This window comes from Centroberyx gerrardi, chromosome 18 (assembly GCF_048128805.1).
Source record: "Centroberyx gerrardi isolate f3 chromosome 18, fCenGer3.hap1.cur.20231027, whole genome shotgun sequence".
Taxonomy (NCBI): domain Eukaryota; kingdom Metazoa; phylum Chordata; class Actinopteri; order Beryciformes; family Berycidae; genus Centroberyx; species Centroberyx gerrardi.
Genome location: NC_136014.1, coordinates 16,612,278 through 16,635,393, shown reverse-complemented (window position 1 = coordinate 16,635,393; position 23,116 = coordinate 16,612,278). Strand labels below are relative to the sequence as shown.

General features: G+C 43.4%; 1 protein-coding gene across 1 annotated transcript; it reads right to left on the bottom strand.

The window, feature by feature from the left end:
- Positions 1 to 7,786: 7,786 nt before the first annotated feature.
- Positions 7,787 to 22,847, bottom strand: LOC139922012 (E3 ubiquitin-protein ligase pellino homolog 2). Its single transcript, XM_078289897.1, has 8 exons — positions 22,725 to 22,847; positions 21,338 to 21,428; positions 15,746 to 15,875; positions 15,107 to 15,208; positions 13,498 to 13,695; positions 12,570 to 12,755; positions 11,700 to 11,905; positions 7,787 to 11,429 (listed from the first exon to the last, which is right to left on the bottom strand). Exons 2-8 carry the CDS (start codon positions 21,412 to 21,414, stop codon positions 11,045 to 11,047), a joined length of 1,284 nt encoding a protein of 427 aa, XP_078146023.1. The 5' UTR covers positions 21,415 to 21,428; positions 22,725 to 22,847; the 3' UTR covers positions 7,787 to 11,044.
- Between the last annotated feature and the right edge of the window lie 269 nt (positions 22,848 to 23,116).

Below are 23,116 nucleotides of genomic sequence, written 5' to 3'. Positions count from 1 at the left end.
GTGAGAGCTGAACTCTGCACTTCTCTAATGTTCAGCTCGAAGGATTTAATCCACCGAGGCTTTTTTTATTTCCTGGGAAACTCCAGTGGTGATTAAGCATATGTTCTAGTGCGTGTGTGCATGTGTGTGTGTGCGTGTGTGTGTGTGTGCATTATGTCCTCACACACTGTTGGTACAGTGTGGGATTTGAGTCCATTAGAGGTGGCTTGCTCTAATATACCGTCTATGCTCTTGCATCCTCTTCACTTTATTATTATTAGGGGAACCCACAGGCCTGGCGCTCAAAAAAGGTCTTATTATTTGTTCAAAGTATTATTTATTCACTAATATCTATATCCTAGAATATCCCGAACCACTCCATGATGTGGGATAGGCATCTCATTTAGGGTCTGTGGTGGAGGCAACCCCCCCCCCCCCACCTCCTCCTCCCAGAAGGAGGGACTGTTGACACTAAACTCATCCCAGGGGGTAGAGTGCCTCTAATGGGAGCTCTGGCTGCGTAAAGCCCTGGCTATGAGATTTAGGTTGCAGTTTATTTATTTTTTTAAAGAGTCTAATCAGCTCCAGCAGTGTTTCGTGTTTTTCAACAGGACGGGACGGGGTGACAGACAGATAGACGGGGCAGGACTGATTCTGGACTTGAGTCTGTCCCAGATTAAATATGCCCACCACCGCTGTAATCCCTGTAGCTCTGCCAAATTGGGCTTTCCTTTCCTGAATTGAGCAAGTGGAGACGGGGACAGGAAGAGAACGAACATCAGAGAGGGACGTTTAACACAACGAGACCCGGCTGGACTCCATGGCCTTGTGTAGAGTTGGGCTACATTTCTCACTTAATTGCTTTTCAAAAATACGCTGTGTTTGCCATGCTAGAATTATTAGGAGTTCATTATTAGAGAATGATTAGCAGTTTCAGGCTTTTGTTGAGTTTGTACTATTAAAAAAGATATAACTCAGGCTCAACTCAAACTCTAATGAACAAAGATGGGTGAACAGAGCTGGGGATGCATTTCTGAAAACAAAGAACAACAAAGCCAGTTCAAATGAGTATGAATAGCAAAAATGAATGAGAGAGAGAGACAGAGAGAGAAATGACTAAATAGGTAATCAGAGAATCACAAATGCAAGACTGGGACAAAGTGGGGGGCCAAAAGTATTTCAGGGAGGAGACCTGCTCCAGTGGTCAGTGGCTACACTTTCAGATTGTTCATCATGCAAACACTGCCACCTGCAGGCTGCAGGTTTAAACACAATTGGTTCATGATATGCACAATTCACATGCACAGAAAGACGTGCACACACACACACACAGAATGACACACCCAGGCATAGAAATACACAGCTGGCTGATAGGGGAAACTCCTTGAGAGACTGTCCAAAAATAATAGTGGGATGTAGCAGGCTACTCTGCAATCAGTTGAAGTTGACTTAGGCATAACTCTCAGTGTGTCCAGAATGCATCTAAAACTCCCATCTGCATAAGTTATCTGTTTGGAGATTCCTGTCAAATATTCAAAAAATAGCCGATTACCTTTGATGTCAGTTTTGCCATTTCTGCCCAGGTGTTGCATACAAGTGTAAGCCGATCCAAATTAGTCTTAACTGATGACAATTCCACCTCTGCTGTGATAAAAACCAACCAAAAGTCATCATGTTGCTATTATCAGCAGCATTACCATGATAGAATTACAACACACACACAAAGTGACTGACAACTGATTTCAGAGTCACTTTTTAACTGTATTGTAGTTTAAAAGGAGCCACAAGATAAGCACAAGCCAATACTAACATACAAATAACTCTGAAACCGTGAACAGCAGGCCGGTCTGTGATGAAATAACGAAAACACTATAAAGTGGTGAGAGTCTCACTTTGTATTTTGGTAATATCTTCGGTGCTAAGCGCTCTTTGCTGTGGTGTTTCTGCACTGCACTGTGTGTCTGTAGGTGATGCTCTTTTTCCTGGGAAAGACCTAACAGACACCGAGTGTTTACAACAGCAAATGTAAAAACTTTCATGAACTGGGTAGAGGTTGAATCACTATCAGTTGGTGATAGAGTGGAAAAATTGACATTTATTTATATGAAAATATTGAGATTATTACTCACATTGTTACACTCCTTAGTTATTTTTGTTGCCAAGTGCTTCTCTGCCTACTGCATGCTTGGTGTGTGTGTGAGTGTGTGTGTGTGTGTGTGTGTGTGTGTGTGTGCGTGTGCATGCATATTTGCTTGTGTGTACTTGTTGTCTTTCTGTGTGTATGTGTTGTGTTTTTCTCTGTGTCTTTTTGCATGTGTGTATGTGTGTGTGTCTTCCTGTGCCTGTGTCTTTCCATGTGTGTGTGCTCCATGTCTTTCTCTATGTGTGTGTGTGTGTGTGTGTGTGTGTGTGTGTGTGCAGGTATGGGCAGTGTGTGGGAAGCTGCACTCAGACGTACAGCTCACTGACAAGAGGGAGGAGGCCTACCATGACACACGTCAGGCACACACACACACACACACACACACACACACACACACCGCTCTTCATCCTCTCCTTCCTCCTCCCCTCCTCCTCCTCCCCCTCCCTCTCTTCCTCGCCCCCCCACAGTCCTGCCAAGCTGACAGCTCCAAGCTCCGTGGCAAATGAGTCTCGCTCGCATTACAATCGCGCGGGACAGATTCCATTAGCGCTATCTGAAATTGAGCGCGGGGAGCAGAGAGCGGGAGGCAGCGGCGCGCGCCCTTATCAGAGGGAGAGGGTGAGCTCCGCCGACGTCACTAATCCACCGGGCGGGATGGAGCAGGCACACACACACACACACACACACACACACACACACACACACAGAAAGACATGGAGCACAGACACATGGGAAGGCATGCACAGGAAGACACACATACACATGCAAAAAAGACTCACACAGAAAAATGCACAACACATACACAAACACACAGAAAGACATGGAGAACAGACACACACAAACACACAGAAAGACACACAGAAAGACACACACACACACACACACACACACACACACACAGAATGACATGCACAGAAAGATATACACACACAGGAACCAAAAGACTCATGCATGTATGCAGAATCACACACACACACACACACACACACATGCAAATCCACACAAGGACACATGCATGGGCGCACACAAAATGTACACCCACTTAGCATACACTCACACATACAAACGCACACACACACACACACACACACACACACACACACACACACCACACCACAGCCTCAACTCTCCCATTCCACAATGTAATGGAAAGGACCAAAATTCGCATTTAGCTATAGTGAGAAAGAAATGATGAAACCGGAGGAAAAAAGGCAGCAGATCAACTCTCTCACACAGTCGGCTCTCTCTCTCTCTCACACACACACACACACACACTCACGCACACACACACACACACAGCCTGGCAGGTCTGTTCAGTGATGGTGGGGGGATTTGTAACGTGTCAGTCCGCTGGTTTGAGATGAAACTGAGCCTCTCTCACTCTCACTGAGTGATCTCTACCTCCCTGCTTGTGGAATCTCAATCTGTCGCTCCCTCTCTCTCTCTCTCTCTCTCTCTCTCTCTCCCTCTCACTCTCTCTCACACACACACACACACACACACACACACCAACACATGCACATAGACACAAACTCTTCTCTCTCACTATTTCTCTCTCCTATTCTTACTCACACATTCAAACATCCTTGCAAAGCATACAATACTTAAACACATTTTCTTTTTCCATACATATACATGCCTCCCCCCACTCAACACACACACACACACACACACACACACACACGGCACACCCCACATGAACCCCCCCCCCCACCCCAGTGTCCTCATCCTCATAGTTATTAACCCTTGACACATAAATCCAAGGGTATGTGGGTGTGTGATATTAGGTATGGGCGTGTGTGTGTGTGTGTGTGTGTGTGTGTGTGTGTGGAGTGGAGAGGGGGGTAATCTTTATGTAGTGGGGTTCTTTTCACACAAGATCACTCAATTTAAATAGAGCGGGAACACTTTGATGTCTCTGCCGTCTCCCTCGCTCGCTCTCCCTCTCTCATTCACCCCTCTAATTTGCTGCATGTCGCCCCCCTCTGTGCCCCAGTGATAAGGTGTAATGAGAAATGTCTTCAAAACGACTCGCACCTATCGCGGATGCTAATTGAGCGTGATGCCATCATCCGCAGCACAAGCCGAGAGCGCTCCTCAGATCGGCTTTCATCCTTGACCATTAACGGCGCAGGTCTGAGGCGGGCGAGGGAATAACCAGCACCACTTCAAACTATAGGAACCAACAAAAAAAATCAGAGCGATACAGTTCAGTTCGCATCAACCAAACACGACCAACGCCCCCCCCCCCCTCCCCCCCCACCTCAAAGACACAAAGTAATGAGGGGAAATACCATCTTCATTAGTTGTCATTTACAGGGAATTACGGCGATGCCTCCTCGGGGCTGTATTGGTCACGCTGCGGAAACAGAGCAGGGAGCAGCGAGGAGGAGAGGGAACTGGGAGCAGAAGAGGGAAAAGAGGACTTTGAAAAAGATACGGGAATAGTGGAGTGTTTGGCCTATATTCATCCAGCAGCAGAGGGGCCACCACAGCAAGAGAGCTCGTTAAAGTGGGAAAATATGAAAGACAAAACACACCTTTCATCCAACCTCTTCCCAGATACAAATAACACAGCTGGCACTAGAACCAAATCTAGGACAAAAAATGGATGGATGTTGAAGAAAAACGCAGAAAATGATAAGGAAATCAGTGGGATAATGTATGTATGAAGGGGAGGAGGATCGGCGGTGGTGTGCAGGGGGAAGGGGAATATACAAAGTGTCATATCAGCAGGCTTTATATGAATGGCATAGTGAGGAGAGTGTGAAATGACTCATACATACAGCATACTCCTTATGGCTTAGGTGAGCTGTATGGTAAAGTGGATTGCCTCCTCTGACAGATTTTAAGGGTCGGGCCTTCCCTTCCCTTCCCTTCTCCCTTCTCCCTTCCCTTCCCTTCTCCCTTCTCCCTTCTCCCTTCTCCCTTCTCCCTTCCCTTCCCTTCCCTTCTCCCTTCCCTTCTCCCTTCTCCCTTCCCTTCTCCCTTCTCCCTTCCCTTCCCTCCCAAATATGTGTGATGACACCAGCCATGGCGGTAGAGCAGGAGGCCACTTGGTGAGACACAAGACACTCCGGATTACCAATCCACCGCCACAACATCACCTCCCTAACAGGATAACACAGCATAATAAACTCCATAAAATAATCAAACTTATTAAAACTCTTAACCCCTATTTAATACATTCTTTTCGGCTTACATATACTGGCATTCACTGTTAGTCTAGCCACAAAAGAGGATAGTCTTATAAGACTAGAACACAGGACAGCAGCTTGTGACGCCTTAATATTGCCTTTAATTGGATTTGTAAATTGTGTGGCTAAATTAACGCTTTCTGTGGCTGCATGACTTAGTGAAATGTGTACGGGAAAGAGAAAAGAAGTGAAGTCTTAAAGTTAATTAATCGTCTCTGGCCCCGGCTTAATTAAAGTTTCCCAATGTTTGTAGTTAATGGGTGGATTGATGGAACAATGGTGCGAATGCCCCTGCTACCTCCAGAGAGAGCCCGCAGAGAGTTATGGAGACGAGAGGAGGATTTCAAAGCCGTTGATTACCGCTGACACACACACACACGTGCACACACACACACACACACACACACACACACACATGCACAATGACACAAATACATGAATGTATACCCTTACATGCATGTTTGTGTGCACGAACAGACACGCAGAGACATAAATACGAATGCAAACATACACGCACGCACACACACACACACACACACACACACACACACACACACGGACACAAACACATGCAGAGGGGCAGGAGAGTCCCCTTCAAACTTCCCCGTCACAGATACCCATTACTCCCATTGAGGGTTTCACATTAATTAGCTGGGATCAAAACCTACAAATCCCTCCGCTGAGAATTCAACTGTATTACTGAGCCCTGCCTCCATCATCTATTCTAGGTCCCCTGACACACACACACACACACACACACACTCACACACACACACACACACATCAAAAATGAACTAAATGAAATGAACATCACCAGGCATTTCCTCCAGCTCTTGTATTTCTTGGTTCGGCCATTCAGACTCTTGCATTCTGGGCTGTTTTCTTCTAGATGAGCATTTTAACTAACGATTATTAGTACTTTTAGCACAGCGCTGATGAATTCATGACAAATTCATATCAGTCAGCAGCTACACATGGGACATTTTGTGTTGTCAGTGTAGAGAGTTGCTTCCTGGGTGTGTTTCCCATGAAAATAAAGTCTCACTACTGACACTGAGAAAATCAGGCTGGAGTGATGAGGGAAGATTGCCCTCATCTGGAGTGTTTGGGACATGCTGCAAAAACACATTTTCAACTGCAGCTAAGTTATGTGTGACAATTTACTCTAAAGAGGTTGATAAATAAGTGACCTCATTTACACATTGTTTCAAACACAAATCTTCAAAATCCAGGAAAACTGAGACTGCTCAGTACATTCCCACTGCCTTTATAAGAGTCTATGCTTTGAATATGGCTGAATCCCCCAAATTCCAAATTTGGGGATACAGCCAGGTTCAGCAGCCAAGTGTCCCTCTGCATTAGTGAGAGCTGTCCTGTGTCAAAGCAGCAACAGAATGAATGACTCGAATGAAAAGATGAAAAGTAACCCTTAAAGTTGTTTATCTGCATGTTGGGAAAACAATCTATTCACAGTTTAACCTAAAGTTGAACAAATTCTACATTTCTCTGTGCATTTAAAAATGCTGGTTGCCAAGTTATTTTAAACTCTTTCTTAGAAGCATTTTCAGTTGCATATACTGTATTGCAAAATGCTTTCCATACAAATTAGTTAGGATACTGATTGACAAACAACAAGAGGTATCACCGATTAATATGCATTAGGTGAATAATACAGTATATCTTAACATATACCACAAAGCAACTTTGTTCATATATTTCTGCGGTCTCTTCTGTAGACTCTCTGCAGCTCTGCGGATTTCTGTTCTTCCTCCTCCCTCCCTCGCTGTGGAAGAGATTAAATGCTGTGTGTCACTAAGATACCCATGAAATAGGCTTCATAATCTTTGAAAGAAAAAAAAAAAAAAAACTCCCTCTTCCCCATGGTTCAAGAGTGAAATAATTTCTGAACAAACTTTTGAATAACACCACCCTCAGCAGGTCTCCGAGAGTCTTTCAGGAGAGGCATCTGGAAAAAGGCTTTGCAAGGAAACTAACTTAATTCTTTTCAACTATTATTTCAAATCGTGCGCTCCGTAATTTTGCACACATTTGCAGCTTCTTATCACATTTGCGTGGTGATGTACATGACTGCCAAAAGTGCTCATTATTATGGTAGATTATTTGAAGAGGTGATGCAACTCAAAGCAACCCCATCATGATGTGGATGCCCTGCGCTCTACCATATAGCTGGTGGAGAGCGCCCTCTGCTGGCCTGGAAACACACCGCACTGACTGACTAAACATACATGACTAAACATATACATGTAATAAGCAAATCCTCGGCTGTTCAAATAATGACATGCTTATTTATCTCATCCCCTCTCAAGGCTGAAGAGTCTCTTCTGGCTTCACTGTCACAGCATTACCATTATTATTTATATCTAGTGATTCAAAATGATCTCCTCTCCTCTTCACAGTAATAATTAGGAGCAACACGACTCCACACATCACAACCAGGAAGCAGATCCAGCTTTTAACAGGTTTATTGACATGTGTATAGCGATTGTCTGTGCACCGGAGGATTACAGAAAGGTATGATATAAAATAATACAAAACAGCTGTACATATACTGATGTTTTTAAAGGAATGCATTACTAACCGTGAGGTCTTAAGCTGTGTAGTAGGGTCAACTATTCACCTGATAAGGTGAGTTCATAAGAGAAGGTTGAAGTTTTTTTATCAGGGATAAAGGTAAATTAGTACATAAAAAAACCCAACAAACAAACAAAAAAAAACACAACAGGATACTGAAGGTGGTATTGAACTTAAGGATGATGCCAGGCTAAAATAGGTCTCAGAGAATTTCACCAATACTAAAATCCAAAAAGAAGGAAAAGTAAATTGCATATGGACAACATCAACCCAAGCTGGGTTCAAATTAAGAACAAAGTAAAAGGATAGTAAAGAAAAATAAACTAACAAAAATAGACATTTCACGTCACAAATCATAGAAGCCAAAAGGGTGCTGCAACTATTCTTCCATCCACATGCCAATGGTAATACATTAACCGTTATACATATTATCTTCAAAAGCAGGATTCACTGGTGCGGCTCCAGTGGTTTTGGCGTGCTTAATAAAGGGCAGCTGACTGAGATGTTTTCATAACCCTGTTTGTGAACCTGTCTGGTTTCACTAAACCCCTTGGAACTGGCAACCCTTTTATTACTACCCGTATATGAAGTGTAGGACTGATCCTTGACCTGCTGTAACGCCCCCTGTAGTTACAGGGCATTTGACAAGGAAGTTTGTTTTCACATCTGACGCCCGTTTGAAGGACTTGCAGCTCTGAAACCTTTTAAATATCTGACTGAAATGTCTCCTACCAGCCCGAAATCACTGTGCAACACACTAATCCTGAGCTACAGTAATTAGCAGCACTACGTCAATTATCCATCACACCAAGTGTTTAAATCTTGTATTTAGACTTTACATGCAACTGTTTTTTTTCTAAAGCAAGTCAAAATATTCTACCAAAATATAGGGAGTTAATATCACGTAATTCATTATCTTGAAACCAGTAGAATGACTTTCCCTAGCTCAAGATTTTCCCCCTTTTCAGTCTAAATACAAAATGAAAACAATTGTTCATATATGGATAATTTTCTGCAGTGAATTGGTTTAGTGGAAAATATTAGCATAGTAGTACAAAGTGGGAATTTATGGGTCTCATTCATAAACGTCACACATCTATCAAGTATCAGGAGTGGGGCTTTGTTTTTGTTTTTTGGAAAGGTCTTCCAAAAACAGAGATGCTGCGGTTCTGACAGCTGAGGACTTGGAAGACATCCTGGTCTATCTCTTCTCACAGGGAAAAACACTCTGAGCATGAATACAGTTTGGCAATCCACCGTGCAAAGTCGTGAGCGAGAGTGTTTATATGTGTATAGAGTATGTGTAGTGTACATACGTGTACGTTCAGCACATGCAAGCTAGACACAATTTCATGTGGGTGTGTATTATCAATTATACATCTTCCATACTTGAGGCTATTATTGACACAATCTGACTTTTCAAGCTAGACCATAATCAAGCTACACCATAATATTCAATTACAAAAATAGTATCACAATATAGACAATTCAATATGAGCACCTGGGAAGGCTAAATATAGCCTGAGTATTTGGCTACATTCATTGTCTGGGCAATGTTTGTGGTAGCGTTGTGTGTGTTTGACACAGTGTTGGCAATATTTTCTCACTCACAAGCTCTCCTAGATCTACCACACAATAATATTCTGAAACACACAGAACTTGCTTACACTGAGAAACAACAGTTAACTAAAACCAATTATCAGTTAGAAAAATAGTTGTATTTTTTTTTTTAAACACTGAACATCTAAAAGAATCCCTCCCTCGTCCCCAAATAAATCCCTCCCCATTTCCTAACAAAATAGTTTTCTTTGAAACAAAAAAAGTTAATCTTTTGAGGTTATGTAAGGTCATACCTTTTGACAGTCCATCATACTCTTAAACAGACCCTGTTTAGCATAATTCAGTAACCAGAAGTGTGTTCAAATTAACACGGCAATAACAATCCAACACGCACACTTTGACAACACCAGCTACTGTGTTGTGAGTCGGGATCTGTCGGCATTTCTGTCAGCATGCTCAGGCTACTTAATGCATCTCAAATGAGTAAACCTAGCAGGTAATTAGTTATTGATTCAAGTTACTAGTCATTGCTTGCGTTACATATACTCATATATGTGGTCTAACACCATATTTGGAAAAATAAAACCACAGAATTGAACACACCTCTGGTTGAGCCCTTGACCTGGAAACCATTTTCAGCCATGTTTGAAGTGATCTATGACCCTGCTAAACATAGCACAACAACTAGCTTATCTAGGAGGGTATTGCATGGGAGTGCTATTATTGCTTTAGAGAGTTATGAAGTGGATTTTGCCCAAGTTTAAAACCAGGCCCCTGTCTATACCCCGTCTGCTTGGAAATCAGAATCAGATCTGGTGGGAATAGGTAAGCTCGCCATGGTGTATCTACATGCAATGTTCCTTCTAAGCCAGTGATGTTCAGTCCTGTGCCATGGAAGAGTCAGCAGGTTTTCATTCCAACCAAATACTACACCAGCTGATTTCACCAATTAGCAAAACCTTCAACCAGAGGAGGAGGAATGAATTAGTGAAATCAGATGGTGTAGTGTTTGGTTGGAAAGGAAACCTGCAGACTCTTCCATGGCACCAGACTGGACACTGCTGGTTCAGAGGGAACATTGTCCTCATGACAGATACTGACATCTCTTCCGTCATGTTTAATTCACCTATCCTGATCCTATACAGATCAACAAACACAGAGGGAGAGACAGGGGGAAGGGATCTTTAGCCCAGGGCTGCATTCAGCAACACAATGTTGACCAACGTTCAGATTGAGAGTAGAACACACAAGGTTTTCTAACATGTGAAAAATGATGTTAGACCAAGGAGGGGCAATCGTGTGCAGGTTTTTATTCCAAACAAAGACTACACAAGGTCATTTCACTGAGCATTTCATCCTCCTGTGGTTGAAGGTGTGATAATCAGTGAAATCACCTGCTGTAGTCTTTAGTTGGAATGGAAACCTGCAGACTCTCGGCTCATGACTGCCCCTCCCTGTGTTAGACCCTTTATATCAATGACCTTTCTATACTGGACATTGTTCAACGTTTGCAACATGAATGAAGCCCAGGTATCATTCTGTTATCGTGTTAGTGGTTGCTGCGCTGCGGTGGCTAGTCGATGGGGCCCTGGAAGATGAGCCGCGTCCAGCCGGGGGAGCTGAGGGCGGTCGAGCAGAAGGGGCAGACGGGTCTGAAGGCGTGGGTCCCGTGGGGCAGCGGGGTTTCAGCCCAGTACTTGGCTGTCCTCTCTGAGCAGACATGGCCGCACGGCACAAAAGCGTGTGTAGGGGCTCCGGCGTCCACATACACAGCGGGCTCACACCCGAGCCACAGCGGCACGTAGGGGCCCAGGCTCCTGCACAGGGGGCATTCACGGCGGACTGTGGAGCTCTCGCCTTCTCCTTGTTCCTCCTCTCCCTCAGATCGCTGGCCCCAGTCGTGGCGTCCGTGAACATGACCGCAGGTGAGGTAGACCCAGGGCTGCCGTTCTTCAAGGCTGCGACGACACATCAACAGAGCGGCATTATTTTCAGCTTGGTGCAAACTACTACTAGCACTATTCTTTAGCTGTTTTTTTGACATATTAACATCGCTTTTGTAGATGCAATAACTACCAAAGTGTAAAACACAGAGACTAGTTTGCTTATAGGCAAGCTTCTGGAAATTTCACATGAAACAAGATGAATAACCTGATAGGAAATTAATCATTAAACTGAAACACCAAGTGACCAAACCGACCCTGTCATGTATCACATGTGGCACCCACCTGTGGCTGCGTGGCAGACTGGGGAAGGCCAGTGTGCTGAGGCCGACGGGGCACTGGGGCCGCGCGGCGTTCAGCTCCTGGCGCAGTGCTTCCAGGTGCCGCAGGGTGGGAGCGCGGAGCAGCCCCTCTCCAGTACGCCACAGCAGGGTGGCACCGCACAAGTCCACCAGGGAGCCGTCACGCAGCGCGCTGCTCTCCCCCTCAGCCTGCAGAGCATGACACACACAAGCCAATTAAAGCACAAACAGGCGCAGACAGATGCAAGCTTACAATGACAATTAGTGGTAATGATGTAAACAGTCTGTTTTTCTGCAACATTTGACTGAATCCCAGTAAAAAAAAGGCAAGGGGTAAGAGAGGAAGTAGCTAATATTATGAATCCTAGTGTTCTTGCTACCAACTGAAAAAATGCAATTTAGCCGTACTAAGTTATCTAGGTTAGGTAGTTCACCTAGTGGACCTTCCAAGTTCAAAGTAGCCCTCCATAGTAGTCTTATAGCTATCTAGGTAAAGTAGTTATCTAGCCTGCTGACGTTCCAAGATTATGAATGCTATAATCATTAATAAATGAAAAAAAAACAAAAAAAAACAGAAAGGCATTTTGCCATTTATATTTTTTTATATTTTGACCCGAGTTCGCCACTTAGCTACATTGTGCTCTGAAAAACTGTGGGTCTTTGCCTCCCCCATTGAGCTTTAACTCAATTATTTCTGCCTCCAGAGCAGATCTGCCTCAAAGAAATGTATGTATAATTAAAACTACAATCTGCCACACATACACACGCACAAGTGTAAGCACAAAAACAAGCCCAAGCACATGCACACTTTGCGTGCACACACACTCGTCACTCATCCCAGCATGTGACTGACCAGTTTGCCGCGGCTGGGTCCGGAGCGTGTCTCCCGCAGGGCGTAGACGTCACCACACACAGAGATCTCCCTCCACAGGCCCTGCTTGGAGTCCTCGGGGAACCCCTCTGGGTGCATCACGAGCACCCCGTTGGTGGTCAGGCCGTCCATGTGCCCATCAGGGTTTTTCCATTTGGTGGCTTTTTCCTGTGGAAGCACAGACATGGTGGATATAATCATTCATAACACTGACTTTCTAGCTGAATTAAAACGTAAATATGAGTAAAGTAAATATGAATGGCCAATGTTTTAACTCTTGTCTTTGTCTTTGTTAATGAGGATGAGAACTAGGGTTGAGCATTGTTGTAAATCTTTCAATGCCAATACCAATTCTAATACTTCAAATTCAATACTGGTTCTAAAACTACGCTTTTTTCAGTCCTTTGGTGAATTAAATTAGATTTCATGATACAATATAATAAACTATTCTTTATCTAAGTGTTCTTTATCTAAGCGCCATCTGCTTTTCTAAGTAGAATCGGATCATATTCAATCAATATCGTCAGAACAAATGTCCACACACAAGAAGAAATTCTCAAAGTAAGAATACAACATTTTGAGGTTTTCAGATACCTTCCGATGACTTTAAATTGATACAAACGCCAAAAATTGCTACATAACTGATATGTATTGCTTTTTGATACCCAGCACTAATGAGAACTGACTGTGACTCCACTCAGTCTACCATGTAATTTTACTCCATTCATTACACTACGATTTAGTAAACTGACTCCTGACACCTTAGCCTATTTTCCAATCACTTTTCATTTTGCTGCATGCTCTGCATTATTTCCCCTACATCCTTTGAAATGTTTGCATTCCTTGCAAGTTCAAACTGTTCCCTCGAATCCAATTCATGAATATCAACTCCATAAATCTCTCTACTCACCCCTAGGAAGATGTTTTTGGAGGAGTCGAAGCCAGCGGCGTAGATGCGTGCGGTGTAGGGAGGGTTGCGTTCACACACCACTCTGCAGGCAAAACGTGAGATGGTGCTGGGGGCGATGGAGGGGTCTTCCCCCTCCTTCCCCCCTCCGGAAGTGTCTGTCACCACAAAGTCAATGGGACTTTCCGTGGAGCGCCCGATCTGTAGAGGAACAGCACAGAGAACTGTCTTTTACAATCCACTGACAGAAAGGTTGGCCATCCTGAATATTATTCATCAAAAATCCAATTTAAAGTGATATTTTAACATTGGTATAACATTTATTAGTTTCAGACATGCACTGGCTTCAGCTTTGTGCTGTGATCCAATTTTTCCTGGTTTAGATTTTCCCACATAATGGAGGCTTTCATTGTTGTGAGTGTTGCCAGAGAGATAAAAGAGTTTTATCTCTTATATTGTAAAAGGCCATTTTAAATTATTGATAAAGAAAGTTGGAGAACTGTCAGGATAATCATGGACACACACATCAGGATCCTAAGGTTGGAGGTTCAGTACCCATGGATTCATAATAAAATGAGATGAGATGAGGTGAAATTATTGTACGAAAGAGAGTGTGACTGTAATTCAAAGTATCCAGGTTCTTATTCCCGGAGTGTTTCTGCTGGTTTGACTGTATCTGGGTCCCACTTCTAAGCTGGCACCCCTCTGACTTATTTTTGGGCTCAATGAATATTCATGTGTCCCCGCTGTGAGAGAGCCTGTGTCACATAGCTGATGCTGCACGGTGAGTGGCCGCGTGTGTGGGTGCTGTAGTTTGTGGTTCGAGCTCTGGGCGAAACGAAGGTCCTAATGCCCATATCTTCCAGTCTCTGTTTCACCTGTTCTCATTTTAATCATAGAGACTGGAAATCAAGTCAAACTACCCAAATGTAATTTCTGACACCTATTAGAAAATCACTCCTCTTTCTTGGATCTTTGTCAAAGATATTAGGGGTGGATGAAAATTAGTTAACATTATGAGTCATGATTTTAAATTGATTTTTGTAGTTGTAAAACTATAGTCTCCTGCATGTACTATTGGACACAACAGAGGGGGCTCTTGAAGGTTAACCCCCCTCTATTTCCTCAGCTGTTTTCAACTGTTCTTTCTCAATTGCATTCTTTATAAAAAAATATATAAAGACTTCTGTCAGCAAGGTTTAACCAAACCAGAGAGGAAAAATCCAACCTAAAACAGAATTGACATTGTCCCTCGGATCTTGGACAGTTCAAATAGTATTTGCATAGAAGAATGTATAATTTGGAAAACAAATATGGTAATTTGTGATCATTTTAAGAACTTTGTGTACAAATACAGTGTTTATTCTTTTACACACAAGCTTTTATTCTTATTATTGCTCACAGCTCTGAACCAAAATGATTTGGCAACTGGATGACATTATGTAAGAGCATTTTGATTCTCTTGTTTCTAGTTTTGGGAGAAATTTGTTCATGATAACAAATCCAGACTAAAATCATGGGAATAACGGGATGGATTATTTTTTCTTTAAATCCTGACATTGTCTAAGGAGGACGGATGAAAACCTTTATTGGTTCCCTGGGGCGTCATTACCTGAAACATGTCTGTGTTGTTGTCATGGCAGTACTCCACCACCACCGTCTGGTTACGGGACAGAGTGAAGGAGATGCTGTGCTGCCCCCTGCTGTGGACCGCCTGCAACAACAACGGCATGCAACAAGGGCCGCATTCAGATAATCTGGAACAGTCTTGAGTTTTAACTTTTAGACATGGGAGGATGGAAGGAGAGAAACACTGTTGGCATTTTCTTGACAATCCATAATTCAAAAGGCAATAAAAATGGTTCTATATTCATAATTCTAAAATAAAAGTCTCAAACTGTAATGATGCATGTGATAGCACATGACCATGTGCTGATGGTGATAAAAATGTCACTTCTTTCCAGTTTCAACAGCCAGGGGACTGTTTCAAATTCCAAGAATTAAAATAGAAACAATCATGCATCCACAGATAGGAAAGAGACACACACATGCAGATAGATGGATGCACACACACACACACACACCCACCCCCACCCACACACACACACACACACCAGTCTTCATGCGTATAGTCATCCTTCCTCTGGCCCCTTTACTAAAGACAAGAGGGAGTCACAGGAAGGAAATGAATGTCCCACACTGATAAAAAACACACACACACACACTCTCACACACACACACACACACAGACCTTGCTGTCCTGTGGCGTGTTGAGGATGTGCACGGTGCTGGGTTTGACGCCGTTGGCCTTGGTCCGTCGGTAGAGAGCGAAGCGGCTCTTTCTGCGCCCGCGGTCTCCGCTGGGGAGAGAGCCATTGTACCTGGAGAAAAAACAAACAAAAACAAACACGGGACAAAAATAAGGCCATGGAAACAAACACATCATGTAGACTAGACTAAACCTGACTAGACTGGAATAGACTTGGCAAGACCAGACTAGACTAGACTAGAATAGAATAGAATAGAATAGAACTTTAGTATCCAGGCAGGTCAGAAAAATTTAATGGCCTAGCTTCAGGCAGAGTTAAAAAACAATGCAATATGAGTCATCACACATCAGTACACAGGGCGGACTCAAAGACAATATGTACATAGAATATATAGCCTAAAGGAAAAAGGAGAATGTTTCATTGTTCTCTGCACCCTGAAGAAGTCCTGGTGGGGCCGTTTTCTTACATTTTAACATGAAATAGCCATGGTTAATAAAGGCTTTTTAACTTCATACAGAGGAGAGTGCCTTGGATTTTCTCTTCTCTTTCTTCCTTTACATATGGACTCCCCACAACACGTTTGAAACCCATGCAGTGTTCCTCTTCTGATCAACACTGTACATAGAATATAGTTCAATTACAGTTCATCTAGCTTTAATGAGGAAGCTGATGGTGGAAGGAACAGAACACATTGTTGTCTTGTTCCTAATCTCTGTTTACGATCTCTGCTGATACTCATGGGAAAACTAAAGCTACAAATAAAATGCCACCAATGCCACCAAGACCTTTGTACACATAACTGCAATCAGAGAGCAAACGAAATTGTGTTATTGTTGTGCGTCAGTATGGCTGCGTTATTACAGCGTCTATTAAAACGAATTACAAACACAGCACTCACTAGCCACTCATGATTCATGTATGACTGTTGAACCTCACCCATAGGACAAATACCACTCGAGTCTCATTCACTCAGTTTGCACTTGAAACTCGCGCTCACTGTAGAGGAGCGAGCTATTGTTAACCTCTCTTTACAATGAAACACATTTTCAGAGTGACAGAATAATTTCCACAACTCCTTCGCACAATACCATTACTGTATAGCCTTGAGTAACTGCTCTAGTTAAGATTCAGAATAATAGATTTTTGCTCATTAATACAAGCAGACATGCAAATTTAGATTCTTCTTTGTGTGAGGCTTGTAAATAATCTAGTCTAAGCCTAGAGTGTGCACTATTTTTATAATTCAATTTCAACCACTTTTTGAAAAGATGATCTCAGTTTTCATGTGTTTTTAATGAGTGTGTAGCATGATTTTAACTTTCCACTCTGGCAGGGGTTTTGGCTAAAACACTGACTTCATCCTCAATTTCCCAATGAAGCTGAGTGGAACTTCATTTTCACGGTCTGGGTTCACACAGAAGGCTGTATGCTGGTTTTAAGCTTTTGGCTAATCAGCAGCGCATGGTCCTTATTAAAAACTATTCAGAGGATGCCCAGTGGGCAAGAATACTTTGTGAAGGACATTAACTCTGCCTTCACTGGCCTTCAAATTGGATCACCTCGCAGGGCATCTGGTCCGGCTCTGGTCACAGATCGTTCTCACAGTGGGGTCTCAAAGTGGGGTCACGGGACTAGTGCCTCCTTTGATTGTTTGCACAATGAGATATTGTACTGGAAAATGGGTATTCTGGCTAGACGTTTCACTATCTCCATTTGTTATCACCTTTCCTCTATGACATTTTGAGAAACTAGCCTATGTGTTAGATAAAGACCCCTTTTACACAGGTATCTGTCCTGGGTGATTGGATTGTGTTTGGATAGAGCAAAAACACATCAAATCCAGGCGTAAATGCAACCAAGATGCATTGACGATCATCCAAATGACATCAGAAGGCCACATTAACAACAAAGTGTAAGTGCAATGTGTCTCCAATCCACATATACTGTAGCAACTAAACCTTTTCTGGATACGAGACACATGGTATTGGCAAGTGTAACAGGGGCCAGTTTGAGTTGAGGTTGAGTTCAGTCAGTATCAGTTAGTTTCAGTTAGGTACCTACCAGTGGGAAGTTTTATGATTTTTAAAGTCCAGAATGTAAAATAGTTGCTGAAATCTGGGCAGAGCCAGGTAATCATCTGAGTTTTTGACATTTCTAACCAGTCATACATCTAGCAAAAAAAACAGTCTGCTCTCTGAAATAAACAAAATTGCATATATTTCTCTATATTTATATTAATCTCCCCTTGCATTCTTAGAGTCTCTTAGTTTCCCTTAAACCAATTTGCATCAGATACACATACAGTATGACTGGTAAATAAAATTTGATCTACTTCACAGTTTATGTCAGTGCTAGCTGCTCAGTTTGGTCAACTGGTTAGCTAGTTATTATCTGTAAAGAGTTTTTTATTGTTTTATCGTTTGTACAGACCCAGGGCTGGTGGATTTAGGGTTAGGGTTAGACTGAAACTAAAATACGTATAAGTTGCTGTAGCGGAGAGGTGCCTATAATCTATAATGATACAACACATCAAATTACCAGTCGTGCGAGTGTTGTCAGACTGTCTGGTTCACAAATTCATCTAAATTTTGGAACACCTGGATTCGAAAGGAATGGTGTGAAGTAAGTTCAGAGTGCTCTCTCTCCTTCCAAAGCAAGTTTCCTTACTGATCTGTATAATAATGATAATGTGATACTTTTATTGATCCCTATGAGTCTCTTTTTGTTTGACCTCCTCCAGGGAGATCAAATCGCAGGCTCAGCTATAGAACAGCATCCCTGGATCTTGTAGGGATTCGGTGTCTTGCTCAAGGACACTTCAGCGGGGCAGATGCATGCAAACACGAGGTTCCTCTGGGTGAAGGAGGGTTTCTCTAACCACTAGAGCACCCTAGAGCTGCCCGATGTGCGTGTGTATGTACGTGTGACTGAGTAGTTTGTTGACATTATGCATGTTTATTCAGCTACACTGCCGTGCATCTCAGGATCATCATTCGTTTACTGTAGCTACCAACCCTCAGGCTAGAGCGGGGCAGAACAGATAGTCAGCAGGCTGCTGGTGAGAAAGTCTGGAATTTTATCTGAAAAACTCTCAAAGAATAAGAAAACTGTTCCAGGATCTGTCAGGCAGGGGACATGCTCATACACCCCCGCAGTCAGTTCAAGCTAGACCTCGGCTGTCAAGAGGAGGAGTAGGTCAGGAAGAGAAGACCCAGGTGGATAGAGGTCCGAGAGGTCTGGTTAACAGGGAGAAGATGTGGAATGAGACCAAGGAAAAGAGGGCAAGGCAGAGGGCAAGGGTGAGAAAAGCAGCTTACAGAGAAAGAGAGAGTAGCCAGTGCCTTGACAAGAATATAGAAAGAAAATCGGTCAGAAGCTATCATGAGAGAACGAAGAGCGTATCAGGGCCAGAGAGCTGGTGAGATGAAGAAAAGGGCAAGGTGCTGGGAGAGGAAAGGGAGAGAGAAAGATCGGAAACAACTTAAAGCAGAGGGTCGAGGGGAAAGGCCAGCGGAAGAGCGGCTGAGCATGGTACGATTCGCCAGGCCAGTCCTGGCCTGCGTCACGCATGTGCGCACATCACGATACACACAGTATGAAATATTCACTCCTTCTGCCCCCCGACACGGGGTTTATTTTCGTTGAGGGCAAGCCACCGAGGAGACCTGCCTCTCTGAAAGTCAGCACTCAGCAGAACACAGGGAGGCTGGCAGGCTGGCAGGGAGGGGACTGGGTGAAAGACAGAGGAATGCGACACAGACAGCGTAAGAGTGGTTATGAGCGAGATAAAAGGGTGTGGGAGAGATAAACAGAGAGAACAAGAGAGGCTTTGCATGGGTGTGTGGGAAGGGGGTGTGGGCTTTCTAACAGAGCACAAGTTGAGCTTTGCTGGGCTGGACCGGCCAGGACTGCACACGGTGTCCAGGCTAACTAAGGTAATGAGCGATGGCAGGCAGCCACTGCAAAGATCACATGCCCTGCACTGAGACAGCCATCGACCACACAGGACATGTGATCATTAAGGCAGACAGATGCAGAGTCAAACCATGCTTGCATAAACAGGCCAGGAAAATATGATGTCTGACAGGCAGCAGTAGAAAGAGCATTTTGATTCTCACCAGTGTCCAGTACGGTATGTTTGGGAACAGAGCAGCTGCTCATTACGCTGAATCACAAGGATCGAATCCCACTGATCGTGATATAGGATAATCTATGTAATAAAAACAATGCATGACCAATTTTGGTTTCTATAGACAACTTGACTAGCCTGTTAGCATGAGGCCAACGCTTTGGCAGAACTAGATCAAACCTAACCTCAATCATCAGTTTTAAAATGGATTAGGCTAATAATACAGATGGCATCAAAATGGCAGGCTGGTAGCCAAAAATCCTTGATTTCCTATCCTTGATGAAGCGGAATGAAGTGACATGAACCTCATACACTGTTGAGAACACTTGTACTTCTACTTCTTGTACTTAGATCTGAGCTAAATTATCACTTCCTTCCTTTGACTGGTGGCATCAAGGGTGTAATGGACTGTTTGTGGTAACAGGAGGAGGATGAGGAGGGCTAATCAGTATTCTGATGCAGGCTGCAGCCTCCTCACTCCATGTTCAGCCAGAGGGGAAGAGAAAGGCCATTGGGTCAGTTATCTTTGGCATACACAGGAAGCTCTGCAGGGCAAGAGGGAGGTCTGTGTGAGTCTGGATCTGACTGTGTGTGTGTGTGTGTGTGTATGTATGTATGTGAGTGTGTGTCGGTGTGTGTGTTGTGGCGTTACTGGTCTAGTTTGGAGCTGCAGGGGTGGAAATGCTGTGGAAGCTGGTGGCTGTCATCAGCACATCCTGTCTACTGTGTGTGGCGGTGGTTGGTGTGTGTGTGTGTGGAGGGGGGATTTCTATTCTCCCCTTGGCATGAATGGTCGTCTGGCTGCGGTGTTTATTACCTAGTAATAAACATGAAAAAGCCTTTATGACAAAACATATATAAGGTAGTAGCAGGCTTTTTTCAGACACTGGTTTTATCCTCTGTCCCACTTTCTGCAATCACAGATCCAGCATAGTATGACATCATTGGGATTTTCAGCCTGAGCAATCGAGTGCTGATTTTACCCCCACTCCAACCATTGATGAAAAAGCGGCTACATCCGTAGTAGCCTTATTTACTACGGCTATAGTAGATTTTGCACCGTTTACACACAAACACACCATAGATGTAGAAATAAGGTATATTGGGAGGCATAGGCGGAAGGAAAGGGCTTTCATTTGGGATGCAAAGTTAGTTTGTAACATCACTACACCGACCTACACTCGAGACGTTTCATTAAAAAAAACGACAATGCTCCATTTAATGAGGAAAAACAGTTCAAATCTATTGCTATCAGAGATTTACTATTCGAAAAACGACGATAAGAACGAGATTTTATGTGAGAGCAGTGGATTAAATCTGAACTCACACGTCATCCTTTCGTTTATTGTATTGAGGGAGCCGTTTGATTTTTAGTCCACTGGTGAAACGTTTCTTCAGCCTGTACAATTTCAGTATATCGAAGTTATAGGTTAAAGTGACTTACCCCAAAATGACCAATTCGCCGTATTTTACCGGGTCTTTAATGGGCACATCATCTCCGTCCTTTTTCGGTGAATTCATCAGACTGGACTGCTCTAAAAAAAAAAAAAAAAAAAAACGCGTCCAACGGCTGTAGTAGTGAGATAAAACAATACTGGCACACTCAGAACTGAAGGGAAGTTGGTTGAATTGTAGTCTATCAAAGTTTGGGCACAGTTGGGCAAAGTTTTTTCAGACTTCTTGTTGCTTGTTTTATTGTTTTGATCCCGTGAAGGAGCATCTTTCGTGGGTTTAATATCTGTGTGCAGTAGTATCGCGACAAATCTGTTCTGTAGCATAGGGTACAACAACAGCTAACGGCAGGGAGTGGGCGATACCATGTTTAGTAGGGGTGGTCAATGGCGACTTATCCCAAGTAGTACACAATACAGTGACTTGAGGGGATAATGCACACTTTCAGCGTTATTTTAGTGTCGATAAATATTGTATGCGCGATGGGACAATACAACAATATTCATAATGCAGGATGGAAATATAATTAAGCTAGCATCCTCCCTATAAACCAAGAAATGGATGTGGCTTCGATGAGAAGCTGGCTCCTGACTAACAAAATAAAATGAGGCTTTTCGAAATTCAGAAGTGCCTGCGTCGCCCCGTCATGTCACAGCCCAGTCCTAGCTGTCACATTTATAGTTTGGGAATCTGTCTGATTTTATTTCAGAAAATCGTGCACTGATCTCACGGGTCATTATAGAGTCTGACGTAATGAGCTGCTTCACAGGGATGTGATGTAGTTAGGATGTGGGTCACCATTGCGCCCAGACGCGACACCTTTTTTTTATTGTCTGCATTTTTCATCAAGTTGGGAGACAAATAGGTCGGCTGGAGCCCCCCCTCCCCCCTCCTTTCTCTCTCTCTCTCTCTCTCTCTCTCTCTCTCTCTCTCTCTCTCTCTCTCTCTATCTACCCCCCCCCCATCTATTAACACCCCCCCATGTCTCTCTCGTTCTCTCGCTCTCTCTCTTTCTCTTTCTCTCTCTCTCACACACACACACACACAAACAGAAAAGTGTGTGAGGGAGGACAGTGTGTGATTGGCTTAAGTATGTGCTTACTCATAGTGCTGTGACCACATGAGGGCAGTGCACCTCAGTTCAACTTTCCAAATTTCTATGAAATTAGTTGACTAACTATTTACAATGTTAATATGTATGTCTAAGGAAGAGCTACACCTGTACAGTGTACTGTAATGAACAAACACTGTATTCAACTCTATTTCAGTCTATTATTCTTCTCCTTTTTTGCTGAGGAAATGCTTCAGGTTGTGAATCGGTGGAATATGAATGAATGGGATGTATAAGTTGGATCAGATACAGCAGCCTTGTCACTTACTTGTCACAATTCCTTCCAAGAACTTGGTTGCTGTTCATTGTTGTTTGATTAGGCAAAGCAAAGCCTTTGCTGCAGGCTTTTTGGACCAGACCCAGTGCTGGGGTGGCTGTAAGAGAATCTGTTCAGTCTCCACAGCGTCATGACTGCCTTAGTCTGGAACAGTAGCCGACTTAAGGCTCTGGCAGAGACTTTAACATGTAGTAGCTTGCATGCAGAGTAAGGCGGAGAGGCGCCGTGCGGTGTATGACTATGCAGTGTGTGGTAATGCTGGCCTCTGCTATCTGATATCTCAATGTTATTTCATTGCTTACTTGAGCAAATTTACTCAAATTACCTGAGTGATTAAGTAACCATCAACTTCAAAATGGAAATGAGCAGGCCCACATTCAAAG

Excerpts from the sequence above, each read along its gene's own strand:
- LOC139922012 (XM_078289897.1), bottom strand. The coding sequence starts at position 21,414 with ATGAATTCACCGAAAAAGGACGGAGATGATGTGCCCATTAAAGACCCG. Across the intron at positions 11,906-12,569 it reads GACCCAGCCGCGGCAAACTG|GCTGAGGGGGAGAGCAGCGC; the intron begins GTCAGTCACATG and ends CATGCTCTGCAG. Across the intron at positions 11,430-11,699 it reads AGTCTGCCACGCAGCCACAG|CCTTGAAGAACGGCAGCCCT; the intron begins GTGGGTGCCACA and ends GTGTCGTCGCAG.